The sequence below is a fragment of the Aythya marila genome (assembly GCF_965140915.1).
Source record: "Aythya marila genome assembly, chromosome: 3".
In the NCBI taxonomy this organism is placed as follows: domain Eukaryota; kingdom Metazoa; phylum Chordata; class Aves; order Anseriformes; family Anatidae; genus Aythya; species Aythya marila.
The window spans coordinates 646,480-665,430 of record NC_139044.1 but is presented as its reverse complement, the minus strand read 5'-3'; the positions used below and the strand labels follow the sequence as shown (position 1 = coordinate 665,430).

Genomic DNA, 18,951 nt, shown 5'->3' with positions numbered 1-18,951 from the left:
TTGTATCAAACCCGGCCTTCCAGATGGCACTCATACTACAGCAAAAGAAATTGCTGATCCGAAAATATATCCTGGTCAAAGGGACATTTCTTGCTGGTAAAAGATGGCTTTACCTCTGAGAAAAAAATTGATATGTTTTGTTTCTGCAGTCAGCGTGACCTCTTTATCTTGCGGGAGCAAGATAAAGACCGTCCCCTCCCTCACAGGGAGCCCTGCCCCTCCAGCAGGCAGACGTGGGGGAAGCCTGCATTGTACCATGGGGCAGCCCATCCCCCAGGGATGTGGCGTGTCAGAAACTTAATGAATGGAAATGGATTGCTCTAGGAGCAAACTGCGAAAGATCGAAGCTTTCTTTGAATTGTTTCAAGAACAATTAATCCTACAAAAGTCAATTCCAAAAACATCAGAGAAATGCAATGTATTACATTTACTTATTTAAGCCATTTCCAGCCATCTCCTCAGAGACCCCGCATACAGTGGGAGAGGATATGAAGATGAATGCAATTTAACATTTCAATATTTCTGTGCTTTAAACTTTGTTTGGCAAGAAACTCCAATAGCTTGGTTTTTCATCTTTGTTTGAGACTAAAACAGATGTCGAACCGTAGCGATTTCCTTCACTGCAACAGCTTATATTTTTGAGCAGCCAAAACATACTTTGGAAGTCTATTTTTCTTCAGATATGGTGCTTTCATCATGCAGATGAGAGTACCTCTATTAAAATAATCATTGCGTTCTTACATTTTCCTTACCCTTTTCAAATACCCTTGTATTTTTATGTTCTCATATCGACATGTTCTCCAGTACGATTACTGCCCTCCTTTCAGTAGTCTTTGACTGTGCAGAATGACAGCGCTGTCACAAATACTGGAATCCCTGAATGAACAGAATTGGAAATGGCCAGCAGATTAACAATATTTGTTTGAAGTTTACTCTTTGGTTTGAAGTAGTGGGGGAAAATATTTACATAAATGAATTTTTAATAGATGCTAAAAATAAAAAGCTGCTAAAGAAAATACAGCTTGTGTATACATTATCATGTGATTTTAATTATGCTAGCGTTTATGTGATTTGTATGTTTTGACTTAGGGCCATGTGAAACGCATGAGTGAACTGTCACTCGTGTAGAGTTAATTATAATTTGTCCATATAGGGGAAAAAAATAGGAAAATATGATAACACTTTTCATTGGCAGTAAGCATTAGTTGTTGTTAGTCCTTTGAGAAAATTATTCTTAGCAGACTGTACGAACTCTGTAGTTCAAAGTGTTCCCTGAAAAGGAGTATATTAACATGTGGCTGGATCCACTACAGGAATGAATTTTATTGACTAAAGAACTGTACCCTTTTGCATCACATCATTTATTTCATTTTCCTTTCCCTTGAACAAGAAAATATATTTTGATTCAGTGTTTGGCAATCCAAGCCAGGTTATTTAAAATAATATTCATTTTGTACTTAGTGAAAAATGCTATTTTTAGACAAGATACTTTTCCTCTTATACAGTATTGCAAACAGAAATTTCTCATAAAATTCTCATACAAAACCAGTTTGTAGAGAGTCTTTAGACCTCCTTGTGCTTCTCCTTTTCCCAGTAAGTGACAAATAACTGGGTCTCACTGACACGTAGAGTAACAAATGGATAAAGCAAGCGTGGATTCTGAGATCTATAATTTTTAATAATTTTTAAACTAGCTACAAAATGTCAATCACTTCACAAACTGACAGGAGACATAAGGAATTTCATATTACATGCTGTAAATGATATTTATCTCACAGTTTATCTAGAGTTCATTCATTTAGGTTTTTTTATTATTTTTTAATTAAGTCAGCTACTAAACATCTCAGCGATTTGGTGTGCATAGCTCTAGGTAAGCAACAGAGAACTGTACCGATAACAAACCACATGGGGATAGCGACTAGTAAGAGAGAGCCTTATAAAAATTACATTTCTTTGCACCATTTCATATGGTAGTCGTTTCCTCCAAAAGATAGTCTTCAAAAGCAGCAGACAAACCCAATATATTACACTTATTTCTTTTTGTCTTTGACATATTTTCAGCCAAGCTTCTTTTGCTGGCAATGGCTAAATGGTGAGTGCCAAATCCCTCTTTTTTTCATAATTAAAAAATAAATAAATTATCATGATTAATAACTATATATATCAACAAGAAAAAAGTGGCACGACTGCAAACTTGCTGGTATAACATAGTCCCAAAAGAGTCCGAATACTGAGCATGCTTTTGTTGTCATTGTTGGTGTGCTACTGCCATGGGAAAAAGTCTTGTTTAAGTAGGAGTCTAAAAGTCTATTTATTCCTCATGCATAAATGCATAAATCACATCACTTTGTAGTGCAATGCTTGTTATAGTAATATAATTCCACATTGTCTAATCATGAAATCATAACAACGGATAATGGCAATGAAGAACCGAAGACAGCAGGTTTAAGTGCTTAAACATCATGATACCCAAAGACAGGAGCATGGCAGTAGCTCTGTGGAATGTCACAGTTTTACAAGAACAATACTGTATATTTAAAGGTTAACAGCACGTTTAGCATTCCAACAATGTTGTCATTCAGCAAACATCATTAAAAAAAAAAAAAAAAAAAAAAAAGAGGAGAGGAAAAAAGAAAAGGAATCCAAACAGAAACAAGGAAAGGAAAAATCCCAGAAAACATCATAGTGAGCTATAGCCATCAAATCAGCACTATGTACAACCTTTGGAAAGAAAGATATCTAGAAAAAAATAATTACAAGTATCATTTTTGGAAAGCTGACAAACTACACAGGACAACATTTACAATGGGGTTGATATGTGCATGTGTGCAAACCTAGTAGGTAAATACCATGATAAAAGCATGAAGGTACTGCCCTCTTGGACAGCATTAAAAGGAAATGCACTTTGCTGCATTTAACCACTGCCGAGCATCTTTGTTGCACGCTGGTTGGCTTCATCAATCCTGGTTTTATTGGAATCGGCCTAGGGAAAGACACAGGAGACAAATTAGTACGTGTCAGAGAGCAAACGTGTATAATGCTTTGAGGACACTCCTCTGGTGTTGGCTGCATCAGTAGGAAAGAGAAGAGAAGAGAAGAGAAGAGAAGAGAAGAGAAGAGAAGAGAAGAGAAGAGAAGAGAAGAGAAGAGAAGAGAAGAGAAGAGAAGAGAAGAGAAGAGAAGAGAAGAGAAGAGAAGAGAAGAGAAGAGAAGAGAAGAGAAGAGAAGAGAAGAGAAGAGAAGAGAAGAGAAGAGAAGAGAAGAGAAGAGAAGAGAAGAGAAGAGAAGAGAAGAGAGAAGAATAAAACAGAAGAAAACACCTTGCCAGCTCTGTAGCTGGTGCTAATTGCTTGCACCATTAACAGTGATGGCATGTAAACTGATGATGTGCCATGTGGACTTCACCAGTGAAAAGCTGCCAGTGCTCTGTAAGACTTAGATTCAGTGGACATGGGCTCCGTCTGGATCTCGTGGTTGCACACGTGACAAGAAAGGAGTAGGTAGGAGTGGTGCCATTACTGCTTTCTCTCAACAAAAAGCTCGCCAGCGTAGTTGCAAAACAGTAACCTCTCATCGGGCAGCAGCACAGACAGGGATTAAGCAAAGGAAGGGAGTCTATCACCATTTGGGATTCTACCATTATTTGAAAGAATCAAACTGGAATTTAGTCCAGCACGGGCTGAGCTGTTAATTTAGCCGTCTTCCTTGTTGTAACACTTCCCATGCTTAAAAAACGCCGCTAATGAAGCAGCACACCTTGGAGGTTTAGGAGTGCTCTTCCAGTGGACAGAGCACTTTTCACCGTGGCTTTCTGTTGCTCTGCAGAAGGTAGTTTTGGAGACAAAGACATTGCTGAAGCTGACAAAAACTGGCAAAGCTCCCTTCAAGCCCATGTTGCTATGCCAATTTATGCTAGCAGAGGGACTAGACAGAAAATGCTTTCAGTGTTTGAAATCAGACCTGTGGGAAAGGTGAGAGTTGTGTTACTGCTTTAAAAGCATGACATCAAACAGCAAGCTCTTTTCTGTGGTTTGATGTCTTCATTTTTTTAAACTTTGATGGTTATTCCCCCTTCTCTGGGGTGTATCCAAATTGTACAGATTTATTTTAAATCTCCAATTTGCCAAGGCAGAATGGTGAAGCAACTTTCCCACATACATTTCAAAACCTTTTAAAAATGGTTATACTGATGTGCAATAAATCATTCTTAAGCATCTTGGGCTTTTCTCCATAATAGATCTGGCAAATGCTATGTAGATGTGTATTTTTAGTACAGCAGCATGTGCCAGATCCTCAGCAAGCGTAAATCAGCATAACTACTCATTATGAACCACACTCCTTTATTTTAGCTATGAATTTGACCTTGTCTGTCATGGAATAGCTTCATGTGCTTTTGCCAAAAGACTATCTAAAAAATAACTTAATGGCTTGGAAGCAGTTAAGTTTGTCATGAAATGCATGCACATTGATTAGTAAGTATTGATGAAACATAATGTTCCTAAATGCGAATCCTAAAGCCTAACTTTGCTGGATGATGTTTGGTCCAAGGCGGTGGGAGTCCTTGCCCAGACCTTCCCACCTGGGTCAACACAAAATGTTCTCAGACCCTTCTGCTTTCCTCCCAGCCTCCCAATAATGGCTTGTTTTAGGGCCAGGTTGTCTTCTGGTGATGATGTCTGGCCCATTTGACCTACTTACCACGTCATCATTTTAGTTTTTGTCTTTTTCTCTCCGATCTGAGGGAAGGATAAAGCCTTTTATTTATTGTGTCCCCCGATTACTGTGGATAGATCAGATTACCTCTCTGCATTATGACATTGCTCTGGTTTGGATGCACGCATCCAGTTTAACATAAGTGCTTTAGAGGCATTAGGGCTAGCTTTGTGATGTACCCCAGCCTTTGCAATGTGTGCCAGTCTTTCTAATGATCACGGCTGATCAAAAGCACAGTGCTCCAGCTGGTCAGAAAAAGGAAGCCTCTCCGTCAGTGCCCTATTGCCCGCCACCATATCGCACTGCAAAGTGGATGTGTATGCACTTGTCGCTTCAATATTACCCAGATATCATTCCTGTCTTTTATAGGAGGTTTTCCTAATTGTGTTTCTTTTTCTAGTATCTCATTACTGCTCAGGCCACATGTCCTTACTCAGAGAAATTCGGCATATCTTCATAGAGACTGAAGGCTGTCTTGTTTTTGTGCTGCTCTGTGTACACTGCCCGTCTTACAGAACTGTGTCACTGGTCTTCAATTCAACAAATGGCAATAGCTTGCAGTTTCTCCATGGCTGCATGAAATGCTGTACATGTGACGCTGCAGGAACACCACACAGATGTGGAAGGCCAGTCCCTCCATTAGCCAGCTGCTCTCAGCATGCACTGCCTCGAGATTGAGCCCATGTGCTTCATGTGGGGGACCACAAAGGGCCTGGTCAGTGATTTCAATACCGAGATGTTTACAAGCACGAATTGATAGGAGAATTCAGGACGGCTGCATTCATGCATACACAAAGCTGTGTACTCTTCTGTGCTGTGTGAGGTGAGTTTCCTGCCTTTAAGACAACTTATACTTCACCCAATTATTATTATTAGTAGTAGTAGTAATTATTATTACTCTTTGGTATCAAACCCCAGCAAGGAAAGTTATCTGAGTGAATCCCTGACTGCAATATTTTCTTTATTTTTTTTTTTGGTTTGCCAGGCTCTGATATAATTACTTGACATGAAAAACAGGTGTGGACATCCTGCTCATGTAAGAAGGTTTGCATGTGTCAGAAGGCTCAGGAGTAAAAGCTCTACCCCTTAAGGTCAGCATTAAGTCTAAGCAGCACATGTAAGTCCTTGGGTTAGATCCTCAGGTTGTGTAAATCTCAGCTGAAATCAAGTGTTGTATTGATTTTACACCAGATGAAGATCTAGCCTCTTATATCACTTCAGCCTGGCTGTGCCGGTGCCTGGAGCTCTGCCAGTGTGAATGCAGATGGCTTGCAGATCTTGGGATGTGAGGCCGGCAGTGAGTTCCCAGCCGGGTTTGGAGGGTGCTGCTATCTGCTTCAGAAATCTGCAGCGCAGCCTGGCACTGGCATGGTGCTCTCTGCCTTTTCAAATGGTGATTTCATGATAGAAAGACTGAGCTTTTGGACTTCATGGGGCCCGTGTAGGGTCCCGGTATGTGTAGTATGCTGAGAGAGCTGGTGGCTGCACCATTACCTTACCGCCTTGCTTAATATGTCCCCATTGTCTTTTTGGGACTGGTCCTCTAAACAAGTGATCCCCTTCTGAAACTCTTGGGGAGTTTCTGAGGGAAGTAAAGTCCAGGAAGGTTTAAAACTTGCCAGGAAGTGCCAGGGTCCAACCTCCACAGTTCTGCACAACTCAGGGTACTTCTCCTTTCCCAAAGCCCTTGCAGAAAGAGACTTTATTTGGAAGAGGTCTCGCCAGCTGCTGTCTTGCAAAGCCAACAATGCGGGTTCAACCCAGCCTGCAGGGAAGGTTACTGAAGATCCATAGCAGCAAGCTCTGCTTCGGCCCAGAGATAGGGAAGGAGAAGGGAAAGGAGCTCTAGGAGCTATTTCCATCCCCAGTCCTCCTCCAAGCTGAATTAAAACTACTACTCTGTGAGGGCAGGCTGCAAGACACACCTTCTGCCCCTCTTGGGCACAGCCTGTGCTTGCAGAAGGGAAAACACAGCACCTTTTGGGGTTCCCTAAGTTCTTACCTTCTCCATGATCCTGTCAATCTGGCGATTCTGTGTGTCGATCTCGTTGCCCATGTCCAGGGCCATGTGACGTAAGTTGCCAATGATGCCGCTGACCTGCTCGAGGTTTTCATCCATTTCGTTTTCCCGGGCATCATTTGTTACCCTGGGAACAAAAAACAATTATTTGAAGCAAAGAGAGAGGAAGTTCCCCCGAAAGTCTGATTCACCCAGAACCTCCTCTGCATCCTCCTTCGCTTGTCACCTGTGGAGCATGCTGCTATGCTCAGCTGTGAAGAAAAGGGATTAATAAGCAGCTAGCCTGAAAACCTTCACATGCTTATTTTTTGGATGCGGGGATTAATTGTCTGGGTTTGTCACTACTCATTCCTTCTGTTCCTAGACGTGTTTTTGTCTGAGTTTCTCTGTTCCACTTATTACACCTCTCTGCTAGCAATGGTCCTTCCCAAAGGATGAGGAAGAGTGGAAGGATGCTTCACATGGACCTGTCTGTGGTTCAAGCATGTGGAAGTGCCAGAGCATGATGGAATTGAAGCCGTACCAGCTCCCTGCGTTGACATACACAGGATACCATCCAGTCCTCGCAGACCTGGGGCTCACTGAAATATTGGGCAAGGACAGCCTCTTTTCTCTCTCCTCTTAGTCCTGTCTTTTACAGTTGCTTGTTTTTTAAAAGAAAAACTCACACGTGGGCCAGGGCACAGTCCAGTGCTCCAGCAACTGGAGAGGCTTGTGGTGACTGGCACTTGAACAAGCAAGGCCATGGACCCCACTCAGAAAATCACTACTTTGAGCCTCTTGTGTAATTTGTGTTCATAGAGGTGCCAAGAGTGTGCTACAAGCTGGTCGTGAAAGAATTATGGGATGGCATAACTTTTCTTCACTTCTATTCTGTTAGCATGTCCCAGCCTTTGGTTTGATGGGGCTGCCATCCAGAAATAAAAAAAAAAAAAATAGTGACTGGCAGACCCAGCAAACTTAAATGGCAACTCCATCCCACGCTCCAGATTGCATGACAGCATTGTTTCTATCACACTGATTTCCCTTCATCACAGCAGCCAAAAAAATAAGTGGATAATAGTTTTTGGAAAGATAATTACTTATTAATCCAGTGTCCTTAATCTTCAGAGATCAAAGCTTTGCCTACTGGTATGCCTTTATCCATTCAGCTGATGGCATTGTCATCTAAATACATGCTCTATACACACTGTAATCGGTACGTGCTTATTGCGGGATCCCTACATGTTGCTGGAAGTTTACAGCTTGGTTGCCATTAGTATAGCTGTGTGTTTCAAACTGGCTTTCATCTGAGTGCACAGGGGTTGCCACTGAGGTGTTGATGTTTCCCCACAGTTGTGATTTTACAGCAGCTGAGGAATAGATCATCGTTCCCTGGTCAGTGAGGTTTTCTGGATAGTCATGAGCAGGGAAGTGGCTTTCTCAAAAACGATGTACCTCTGGTAGAAAGTGTGCTTCAGGTGCTGCGCTTGGCTCTGCTTTGGCAGAGAGCCCGAGGCTCTTCTCTTTTTGAAAAGGAAGAGGTGCTGGATGCTTTGGTACATTTTCTAGCAAGGATGGATAATGAGCTCTATGTATCTTGAGGCAGTAATCATAAACCAGTATTTATCTGGCACTTCATTTCTGAGGTATTTGACAACTGTACATTGTTGCCTCCAGGGTGCTGGAGTGCAGCAGACAGGGCTGACCAGCTGTGAGAGTCTGCACCCTAACATTGCTGCTGTGCAGTATGCAACTAGCTATTATTTCTATTTTATTATTGCCCAGATCTGGTCAGTCTCAAGCAGGAAGTTTTAGGACTGCTTTTTGAAGCATCTTCTGATTCTTAGGGCTGAAACTCTGATATCCAGGACTCACGGCACATCACCACCCTCTGCGCTACCTCAAGTGCCAGCAGGGCTGGGGGGAGTCACTGGATGCAGTGGGTCCTCAGCACCTGTCCCAGTGGGTGTTGACCTGCATCTAAGTACCCACCACCCAGCGGAAAACACTGGCTGCACCTCATTACCCAGCACTGCTGAAGGAGTTAACGAGCATCACAGAACTCATGACCATATGGAAGAAATCTAAATATATCACTGACAAGGAAAATCGAGAGAAAACGGTGGAGAAAAAGGCTCACCTGCGGATAAAGCCACCACTGATGGCCATCTGCTCCCGTTCATCTACGACACGTGCAGGCTGGCTGGCTACAACACCGTCCTGATTATTGCCCCAGGCTTTTTTGTAAGCATCACTTGATTTAAGCCTATGCAAAAAAGATGATGAGTAACAAAGCATCGAGTGGACAAGGACAAATGCAAAACTCTTTACTTCTCCAAGCTAAAAGCTGAATCAAGCAAATGAGTTTTCAGATAGAGGGTCATTGATTATATACCGATATATCATAACCCTGAATAAAAGGATTTTTTTTAACTTTACTGCCACAGCAACTGTGATGGTCAGAGGTTTTGTTTCCAATAGGGTGAATTGCAATTGTCAAGTCTACAACACTTCAGACAGGTTTTTAGATGTTGACTTGGTTTCCAGAAAGGAAGAAAAAAAAAAAAAAAGAAGAAGAAAAAAAAAAGAAAAAAAGAAGAAGAGAAGAAATACAGATAACTAGAAAACATTATTTCATTTCAGTGACACATACGTTGTGACATCAAACACAGAGAACGTACTGGCAGACAGACATCAAAACAAAACTGCCAAGTATAGTGTGTACATCACATCACAGCAACACACCCTCTTAGAGAAAAATGGATTTGGCTAGATTTTAACATTTACCATGCAGAAGATTGAGCTTTTGCTGTTAACATTTATGTGGCATAATAGGCATTTAAAGCCACTAACCTTTTCCACGGTGGTTTGGGGATGATTTTATCATAAAATTCATAGGGTTCATTAGATTTTCAAATAATATATCGGTACTTGAAAATAGTAATCATACATCGACAGTTGATGTACAAACCTTTGTCCACAGAGACAAAAAGTAAAATAGGCAGAAGTGAAATGAGTGCAGGAGAAAAGAAAAGATACAAGCAATCTAGCATCAGAAAGGGAAATTTTTCTACATTTTCTTCATGCACCAGCTACAGGCATGAATAAGAAGTAAAGCATTCTCACTAAGCACAGTTGCCCCAATAGTTCATCATACTCTTAATGCATCAGCAGTAACAGCCTTCACAATAAGCAAGACACAGGCAAAAATGGATCATCACTTCCTTCAGGAGCTTTAAACCACAGGACTTTAAAATAGCCTAACATGTCACTACGTTTATTATTTATGACGGTTAGAGTAGCTTTCAGAGAGCCATTTTTGACTGAGCTGCCGTGGACAGAAAATTAAAATCCAGGCATACCTTCAGTGGCAGATTAGCATGTGCAGCATATTTAGGGTTGCTGTCACTGGGGATGTCAGACTAGACCGAACACTGTGACAGGAGAGGGTGAGCGTTTGGGGTCTGTAGCTGTGAATTCTTGGTTTTATTTGAGAAGTGGAGCAGTTTCCACCACAGCTGTTGGGAACTGCCAGTCTCCATGGTTCCCCTGTTCTTCAGTCATATACATGCAAACAGCCCTGTGGCTTGGATTTGGGGGGAGATACTTGGCATGCTTCTGGGGGCTTTGGGAAAGGACGCAACAAACCCATGTCTGGTGTTATGTTCTCTCCATGCCCCCTGAGGCAGCTCAGCATCTGTTGAGCCTGAAGTTGTGTTGCATGCTTTGATGTAGAATTAAAATACAGATGCAAAGAGGATCTTTCCCAAATATTCATCTCTTTGTTGCTGACTTCCTATTACAATTTGTGAAGAGTACTTGGCTTCCTTTTTCTTAGTTCTCTGAAACTACACATTGACGTTGGCAATTCTAGAAATGAGTGAAAGTGGTTCTCTTGCTGCATGCACATTTACAGATATTTGTCTGTTTTCGACCTGCACAACTCAAAGTGACACAGTCTCTGCATTTAACGTGAATGATTTTATACACCCAGAGCTTAATCTCTGTTTTCTTGTGGACTTCCAGTTAAAACAGGTGAAGTCTGGGCTTGCTCATGGTCAGCAGCAGTTGTACTTTGACTGCAGTCTGGACAAAGTTTCATGCCATGGGCTTTCTGGGTCTTTTAAGAACGTAGGATCGAACTTTGCCTTTTGGTATGGCTCACCGAGTTTCATTTACAAGTAGCGGCATATAGTTATACATGAAATGGTCAATCTTTTTGAAATATATGCATTTAATTTACCACTAGCCAGAAGAGCATTAGGGGATCACAGTGATAGTGATGCCCAAAGCTGTATGGGTTTCTCGCCTTCCTACACTCCACTTCTCAGAATATCACCTTATTTGTACCAGCTGGTTCCTGGCACAGCTCAAGGAACAGTCTCTCATAGCATTGTTCATCCATACTTTTTTTTCTAAACATGTTCACTGATTAGCAGTGCTAGTTTATGAAATCTGGCTACAGTCTGCAAAAGTCAGAATACTGCCTTAAAGCAGGGAGGAGACACCTCTAAAAATGAACGTCGAATGCATGCAGTATTTTTCTGTTCTTGCACCTATTGATTTGGTGATGCTGCGACCACTGTGTAGTGGTAAATGCTTTAGGGCCACATGTCAGGTAGTAACCCCATCCACGCCACAGGTCTGACTGTCAGCTTAGCCTTTCCTACAGTACAGAATATTAAATCTGTTTTAAAAAGATAATAATAATAAAAAATCCTGCAAAATGCATGGGGATTTTTTTTTTTTTGTATGTGCGTGCTTCAAGGAAGAACTTTTGATGTATGCTAGATTTCTCCAGGAGAAGCAAGCCAACTGCGTTGGCTTGCTCCTCTCTAAGCTGCAGCAGCTTTTAGAGTGTGGGAGTGTCAAAGTTTCTGCTGCATGCTCTTCTGCCTGCACCTCTTCTGCTCTTGGTCAGCCTCCTGCCATGGTGCAGAGGGAGGGCAGGATGCAGCCTGTGCCAGAGCTCATACGGCTGCAGGCAGGTCCTCTGACCAGGGCTGGGTCTGTGCATAGCTCTTCCCATTCCTCCTCACCTCTCCCATTCTGCACACCAGGCAGTAGTACGCATATTCTGGGCAGAATGTTTATCCCAGCAATGTACGTATGGCTGTGAACACAGGAGCAAAATGGATTTTGAAATCTAAGGCAGTGTCTGCATTGGGTCCCAAGGGAATTCACTTCAAAAGAAATGTTGCCTGATAAGCCCAGTCCTGCCCTTCCTACTCCAGGCCAAACTCCTACCCAACTGCACAACTGCTCTCTTTCATTTGGTCTCGATAGTTGTGGTATGATCGCCTGTGAACAAAGTTTCTGTGCCACGCAGAAAGGGTGAATGATACTGCAGGACCCCTGCACTCTGCGCTGTTGTCTCTGGCCAACCATGTGTAAATGGTTTCACTGACACCTAGGTGGTAGCTGACTCACTGCATGCTGGATTTGCTGTTCCACAAAGACTTCTGGTCAGTCCACTTTGTCCCCTGTTTCCTACACCCACGTAACAGCACATCACATTTTCATTTGGCACTTAAAACAAGCTTTGCATTACTTGGAGGACGGTTTCGTTCAAGAGTGATGGCATGCAAGCAAATTCGATGCATTTCAACATTTCTGCTTAGTGTACATGCTACCCAAATGAGAGAAATTTGGCATGACGTGTTTAGGTTTTCTCAAATTTGGTTGTCTATGGCAGGATGAAAACCATTTCAAGTTGGCTTCCAATCGTGAAACGTCATGTTTCGTTCAGGCTCTCATCAAGGACAATTTCTGTTGAACAATGAAAAGAAGTATGGTTTTCATCCATAATTTTGAGTAATGTTTATTATTGGCTCTTCTGCATTTTTGAGCTACAAATTTTGTTGCTGTTGTTGTTTTTTAAACTTTTTTTTTTTTTTTGTGAAAGTATGTTTTAAAATTTAGGGCCTCCAGGAATAAAGTAGCCCCAGTGGTTTTGTTTGCCGGAAAATGGAACCTCTTAGTACACTTTGTGTAAAATGTTGAAACTTTTACCATTAAAAGGTGTCGACAGTGAAGCTTTCACTGCAGTATGCCTGATTTTAATGCATCTACAGTAATTCCCAGTCAGTTGTCTATGCTATGAGATGAATGCATTTGAACCAGAATCGTTCTTTCTGCATGCCACATGCTCATCCTGTCCATGTGCCTAGCAAGGATGAGCTTCACAAGGCCTTTGGGATCAGCCTTAAGTGCTCAAAGAGATGAGGCAGGCAGCACCTACTTGTTACATGGACAGACACAAAGACCACAGAATTTTCCTAGGTCCGTCAAATTCTTTTCTGCTTCTTTCATGTCCTTATTGATTTGGTCCATTCCCTCTTCGATGCGTTCCAGTTGTTCTGATTAAACACAAGTATTTTATCCCCACAGAATGAAGCAGATGGAAAAGGACAAAGAAAAAAAAGACAAAAACTTCAGACATTCACTGTGACAAAAAACTGGACACCACATAGCAGAGCCGGTACCCAGTACCTACTTGTTACAAGGACATATGAAAAGGCCACAGCATTTCCCTAAATCTTTTAAATTTTTCTCGGCCTCCTTCATGTCTTGGTTGATATGGTTCATGCCTTCTTCAACACGATCGAGTTGTTCTGGTCAGGACAAAGGGATGACAGTGTGGAATGAATTGTATTTTTGTTTGTTTTTGTCTTCAACAGAATGTGAAAAATGGCCATGTAGAACTGAATCAATAATGACATTACAATGCATTAATCTGAGCTGATGCATTGTTAAAAGGATGTAAGCCGTACTGGATGCCGAAGATGTTTTTTACTAATATGGAAAGAATAAAACAAAGGAGGAAGATGTTTGAAATATATTAATTTAAACAAGATGTAATGATGTAAAAAGGAAGGGTTATAAAATTTAAAGTCCATTAACATATTACAATACATCCACTTACTAAGACACCAATGACATCCAAGAGAAAGAAAGATAAAGTGTTATTATTTTGCATTTATGCATGTTAATACAAGAGAAAATGTATCCTTCCATGGACAATACCACAGTTACTTACACTTAAAACTGCCTTGGAATTAGGTGAGGTGTGGCAGTGTAACTGCTCGGGTTAGTGGGTGCCTGAGTGAGGGAGCTGGTAGTAATGGGACCAGAGATGGTGTGAGCTGTAAAGTGCCATTTCAAAGTACTCCTTCTTTCCAGAGGCTGAGGAACCTGGGACCTGCTGCTCTGATTGGTGTGGGAGGTTAATCTCTGATCTGAGCGTGGCTTTGGGGCTGATTTTCCTTCTCACGTGGATGCTGCAAATCAGGTGTAACCCCAGCAAACACAGAGGGATTACAACCACCAGAGGAGCCTGATGCTCACTGAAAGAGGACCACTGTGTGTGATGTACATTATCTCTCTCCCCAAGCCATTTTATGAAAAAAAAAAAAATAGGTGAAGACTAAGGTTTTTCATTGGGGTCACTTCTGATTTGCTCTAGGGCAAGTGACCAAAGCATCAAGCCCAGTAACCAGCCTGATACAGGCACTGCCTCTGCCTGCTGGCATCAAACAGAATTTGTCTTCTTCACCTGAGGCAGACAATGATGTAGGGTTTTCTTAGTGACTTGGTAGATCAGAATAATGCAGTGTGTTAGAGGAGCAGAACACCGCAATGTAAAATTGTAGGACCAGATCCTCACTGGTGTAAACAGATGTGGACCCCAGGGGATCAGGGATTCGAGTCTGTGGTAGCTATGGCATTTTACACTAGTGGAAAGCTTCACCATTTCTTTCATGAAGGACAAACTTAAATAAGTATTACATGGGATGAGAAAGTTACTTGGAACGGCAGTAAAAAATTGTAAAAAATATACCTAAGGAGTCTCAGTAAAGCAATCCCAGTAAAAAACAATTACATTCCTTTTCCCTATATTCAAGTAGGGAAAATATAAACACAGGATTAGACTTGAGAGGAAAGGAACTAAGACAGCACTAGTTATAGGAGAAACCTAATGTCGTGCCTGATATTAACTGAGCCCAGCCAAGAAAAAAAAAGACATTTTAGAAAAAAAATCATTGACGTCAGCATGAAACTCTTCTTAACCTGTTTGGGAACATGAATAGGCCTAATTTCTTACTTGGGTTTCTACTAACAATTGAGGCTTACATTTTCAAAGCTGTTCAGGGGATTTGGATGCCCAATTCCCATTAAAATTAATTCTATTTAATTAATTTTAATGGGAATTGGGCATCTCACCCCTAGAGGGCCTTGATAATCCTGTCCTAAATTATTCAAGCTGAAATAATTCAACTACTGGACTTGTGCTGTTGTTTAATCCTTGCATGATGCTGGGCTGGGAGAAGGAGAGGTGCCATGTCAGTACTGCCAGCCGCATCTGCTCTTCAGCTGTCAGTCCTCATTCTCCTCAGCTGGATGTGCCTGTCTCCTGATACCACGGGCATTACGGATCCCAAACCCAGAGAAGGTCAGAGTTACCCGGCAGTGTCCTCTAAAAGGAGCGCGTACAATGTGAGCAAAGGATCAGGAACCTAATAATGAAACCTGAGAGATTCCTCGCATGTGTTTTGCCAGATAGATAAACTGCTGAGCAAAGAACCAGAAGTGCAAGGCTGTATTGTTTTACTGCACATGGTAATTCTACATTTTGGCCTGGAGGCTTGAGCAGAAGCTTCGGTTCACGTTTGTACCCACAGATTGTGAATCTCATCAGAAATGTGAGCACATGGAAAAAGGCAATATTCCTCTAAGTGCTTGTGCTCCTCACTAGCTCAGAGCCCTGCCTGATCCTGCAGAGTTGGGCGATGCTCACCCTTGCTCTGGGAAGCAGCTGTGGCAGTGTCAGCTGGCTTTTCTGCTGGCTTATGCAGTGTGATGGGAATTGCTAATTTCCATTGCAGATTCCCTCTTTCTGCTTGAGAGAACTGTGTTTGTAGAGCCTGGCTGGTTTTCCAGGCTCTCAGCTAAAAGAAGGCAGTTTCCACACACATATTTTGACACTGGGAGGGACAAGAGGAACTGACCTTTCTTCCACCAGCCGTGCCGCCTGCATTTTCCTAACCTGGGCTGTGCAATAGGAAATGCCACCTAAGACTGCAGGGATCAGTCCTAGATCAAGTACCACCGGTTGGCTTTCAGTCCTGGCTTCCTTGCTCAGGTCTCTGAGGCCAGGTCTGTAATAGGGCCTTCTGAACTTTCTTTTCCTGTTTCCTATTCTGCCTGAGTAGGTAAGTGTTAACTGAGGAGTAGATTTGATGTGATTTAAAGACTTTAGTTTAAGTTATAGCTCTCTCCAGGAATCTGGCTTAATATTTCCCGCTTCAGGATTTTTCTGTGTTGCTTATGGTATTTCTGAAGATAAAAGTGATCAGCAACTAATTTATCTTTCCTTACAGGAAACCTCATCAGTGTAAAAAGCCCATGTCATGTTTGTAGCCCAGAAGTCTAGACAGCCCTTAAAACCATTTGCTAGCTGTTAATATAGTGGGCAGGATCGTTAATGTGTTTAAATCAGCGTAGTTATGCTGGCTTCATGGAGCAACACCAATTTATACCTGCCAAAGATCTGGTCCCACAGGCAAGTAAATAGATTCATGAGTCCAACCACAATTATTGAGGCATAAATATTATAGAGGAATTAACTTATTGAGGTCGCTCTGAATTTGTTTTGGTATGAATGATATTAAAACCTGGCCTAGAAAGAATCATTGCTGGTAAGAAATTAGATGGCTATCAAAAGCTTAATTTATTGTTTTCAAAGATTTTTCCAGCTTTGTGTATTGTATTAGAGGTTTTAGGACAGACAGTCTGCTGGCATATACTGCCATGAATCTCTGTAAATTCTCACCAGCAAAGATCAAGTCCTTTATCTCTAATTTACAGAAGCATTTCTGTGTCAGAGCTTAAACATCTTTTGACAGTTTGTTGCAGTGGTCTTTAAATATACTGCGTCTATATCTATGTTTATATACATATATACCTTACACTTATATATAGGATATAAGGTAACTGCCATTGCCTCAGTCTGGAGGCAGAATACACCCTAGGGGTATGTTGATTCAAATTTCCTTTTTCTTTTCTTTCTTTCTTTTTTTTTTTTTCTTTTTTTTTCTTTTTTTCCAGGTGGGTCTGCAAATTAGTAGCCCCTTTTGCATATTGATGCCATTTATGTCTGAGAATGTCACTTGAATTCAAACGTAGTGGCCATATATCTGCTTGGAGCTCTTACAGCAAACCAATGGCATGTCTTGGGGTACAAGCAGGGATATTTTTTTACTTGTCAATTACTTCTGTGTTCACACCACAGGTGACTGAGGGACCATAAGCTTTCTCTGTTGGTTCCATGGTAGCATTGTGGCCCTTTGTCAGGGAGCTTCTGTGACAGCTTGGCAAATCCCTTCTCTGTGACTGATCCGGGGAAGTGGCTGGGAGGGGGCAGCTGTGGCAAGGGCACCCCTGAACTCCTCCTTTGGTCTCTTGAGCAAACACATCTGTAAAAGCATCTGAGCACAATGTGGGATGCAAGACTAGGACAGGGCAAGTGTGTGTGCTCCACCTTTGCAGCCCACCTGCAATTTATAAGAAATATTCTTCAGCTAGTGGCCAGTACTGGGGCCTGGGCTTCTTGAATGTCAGCAAAATGCCTTTGGAGAAGGGAACATGCCCTTTGCCTGGTGTATGGTGCAATGAAGCAATTTCCAACAAGGATAATATTAATTAAAAAAAAAAAAAAGGGCATTTAAGAGTACATTGTAATCATAATTGCATACAAGAGGGCTGAGCTTGAAAGAGAATCAGCAGATTAACTATTTCAAATGATAGCTGGTGATCCCATTTTCCATAAAGGAGAATCATATCGGAGTGAAGTACATTTCTAGGACAGCCTTTTCAGAAAGCCTGAGTCCTGACCTAGCTCTGCTCTGAAAGGCATTGCCAAGCATGCATACGAGTGGAAGGAAGCTGGGGGGGAGCCCACATCTAGTGCCGCTAAAAATAACAGTAGACGAGGCACAACTTGCTTTTGTGAGGGATTCGTTTGTCTTTTGTTCTGCACTACACTTTCAACATAATTAATGCCATTTTCCCTGTAGAATCTGGAATGGTTGATACCCACCTTTTTTTTTTTCATTAATTAGCAAACCAGCTCTGACTGTAATCAGCTCAGCTCATAGGTGTTGCTGGAGTGCCTTTAGCAGCTCTGCTTCTGACATCTCACTGCCTATCAATTTTCGTGGTAGGTGTTAAATAGGAGATAAGCTGGGGAAAGGGCCTGCACATGAGGCCATGGCTTTTCTCTCAGGCAGAAAGAATTTGTAATTATGTTTGTATTTGCTGCAGTCGTTTTTCCAATGCCATAGAAAGAGATCAGCCATAACTCATGGAAAGCTGGAAAACTCAAAACTCACACAATAGCTGTAGAGAGCTCAGCTGGCAAGGGCACTGTCAGCTGAGTTTTACGTCTGGTTATTCCTCGTTATTCCAAAGTTTTACCTCCATACCTCAACTTGATCTGGAGTACAGATCTGTTGGGTAGATTAAGCTCCTCTCTGTGGCCGCTGGCACTGCTGCTTGTGCACTTGCAGTTTCTCTGGTGCAGGGAGAAAATTTCAGTTGCATTGACACTTTTTTTTCAGTTCAGCAAAGTTTTGGATACTCCTCTCTCTCTTCTTGGATGAAAAAGGGCTGTGTGGCTACTGTTATTGGAAATGTTTCTCCCCACACCTCATTTTGAATACAAGAAAAAAATTCATTTGTAATAAGCTGTGTGGAGATAACATCACACACATACAAAAAAAAAAACATTCTTGAAGGTCCAGGTTGCTCTGCTTGCCGATACTCCCATGGGAGCTGGTGATGGGAGTTTCTGAGAAGGATATTCCCTCCCACTGGAGGAAAAAAGCTACTGTTCTGGGACCACACCAGTTTTGCAGTCCAGGTTTATCTTCATATCCTCCCTATGTACTGTCAGTTTCATTTCTACACTCTGCTTTTTACCAACATGAATCCAAATGTTACCATTTTTCTAAGCAAGCATGTTTTAAAGAAATTTAAATAAGGACAGCAATTGTTACTCCTCAATAAGCCTTTGCAGCATAACGTTTTTAGTGTAGAGTATAAATATTTTAGTTTAAATTGTTACGTGTATATTTCAGTAATTCAACAGGGGAGTTGGACTCAAGGCCAGGTTTAAGAAAGGTAAGCATTATGGATGCAGATAGGCTCCGGGAAAGACTTTCTCACTGATGGATAAA

General features: G+C 41.8%; 1 protein-coding gene across 1 annotated transcript in view; it reads right to left on the bottom strand.

Annotated features, from left to right (window-relative positions):
• Positions 1 to 2,645: 2,645 nt before the first annotated feature.
• The window catches only part of SNAP25 (synaptosome associated protein 25), a 60,588-nt gene continuing 44,282 nt past the window's right edge, over positions 2,646 to 18,951 (bottom strand). Inside the window, exons 5-8 of the mRNA XM_082757292.1 lie at positions 12,957 to 13,074; positions 8,856 to 8,981; positions 6,716 to 6,860; positions 2,646 to 2,983 (exon numbers count right to left, since the gene is read on the bottom strand). Coding sequence (XP_082613418.1) covers positions 2,915 to 2,983; positions 6,716 to 6,860; positions 8,856 to 8,981; positions 12,957 to 13,074 — 458 coding nt within the window. The 3' untranslated portion in view covers positions 2,646 to 2,914. The remainder of the gene's footprint in view (positions 2,984 to 6,715; positions 6,861 to 8,855; positions 8,982 to 12,956; positions 13,075 to 18,951) is intronic.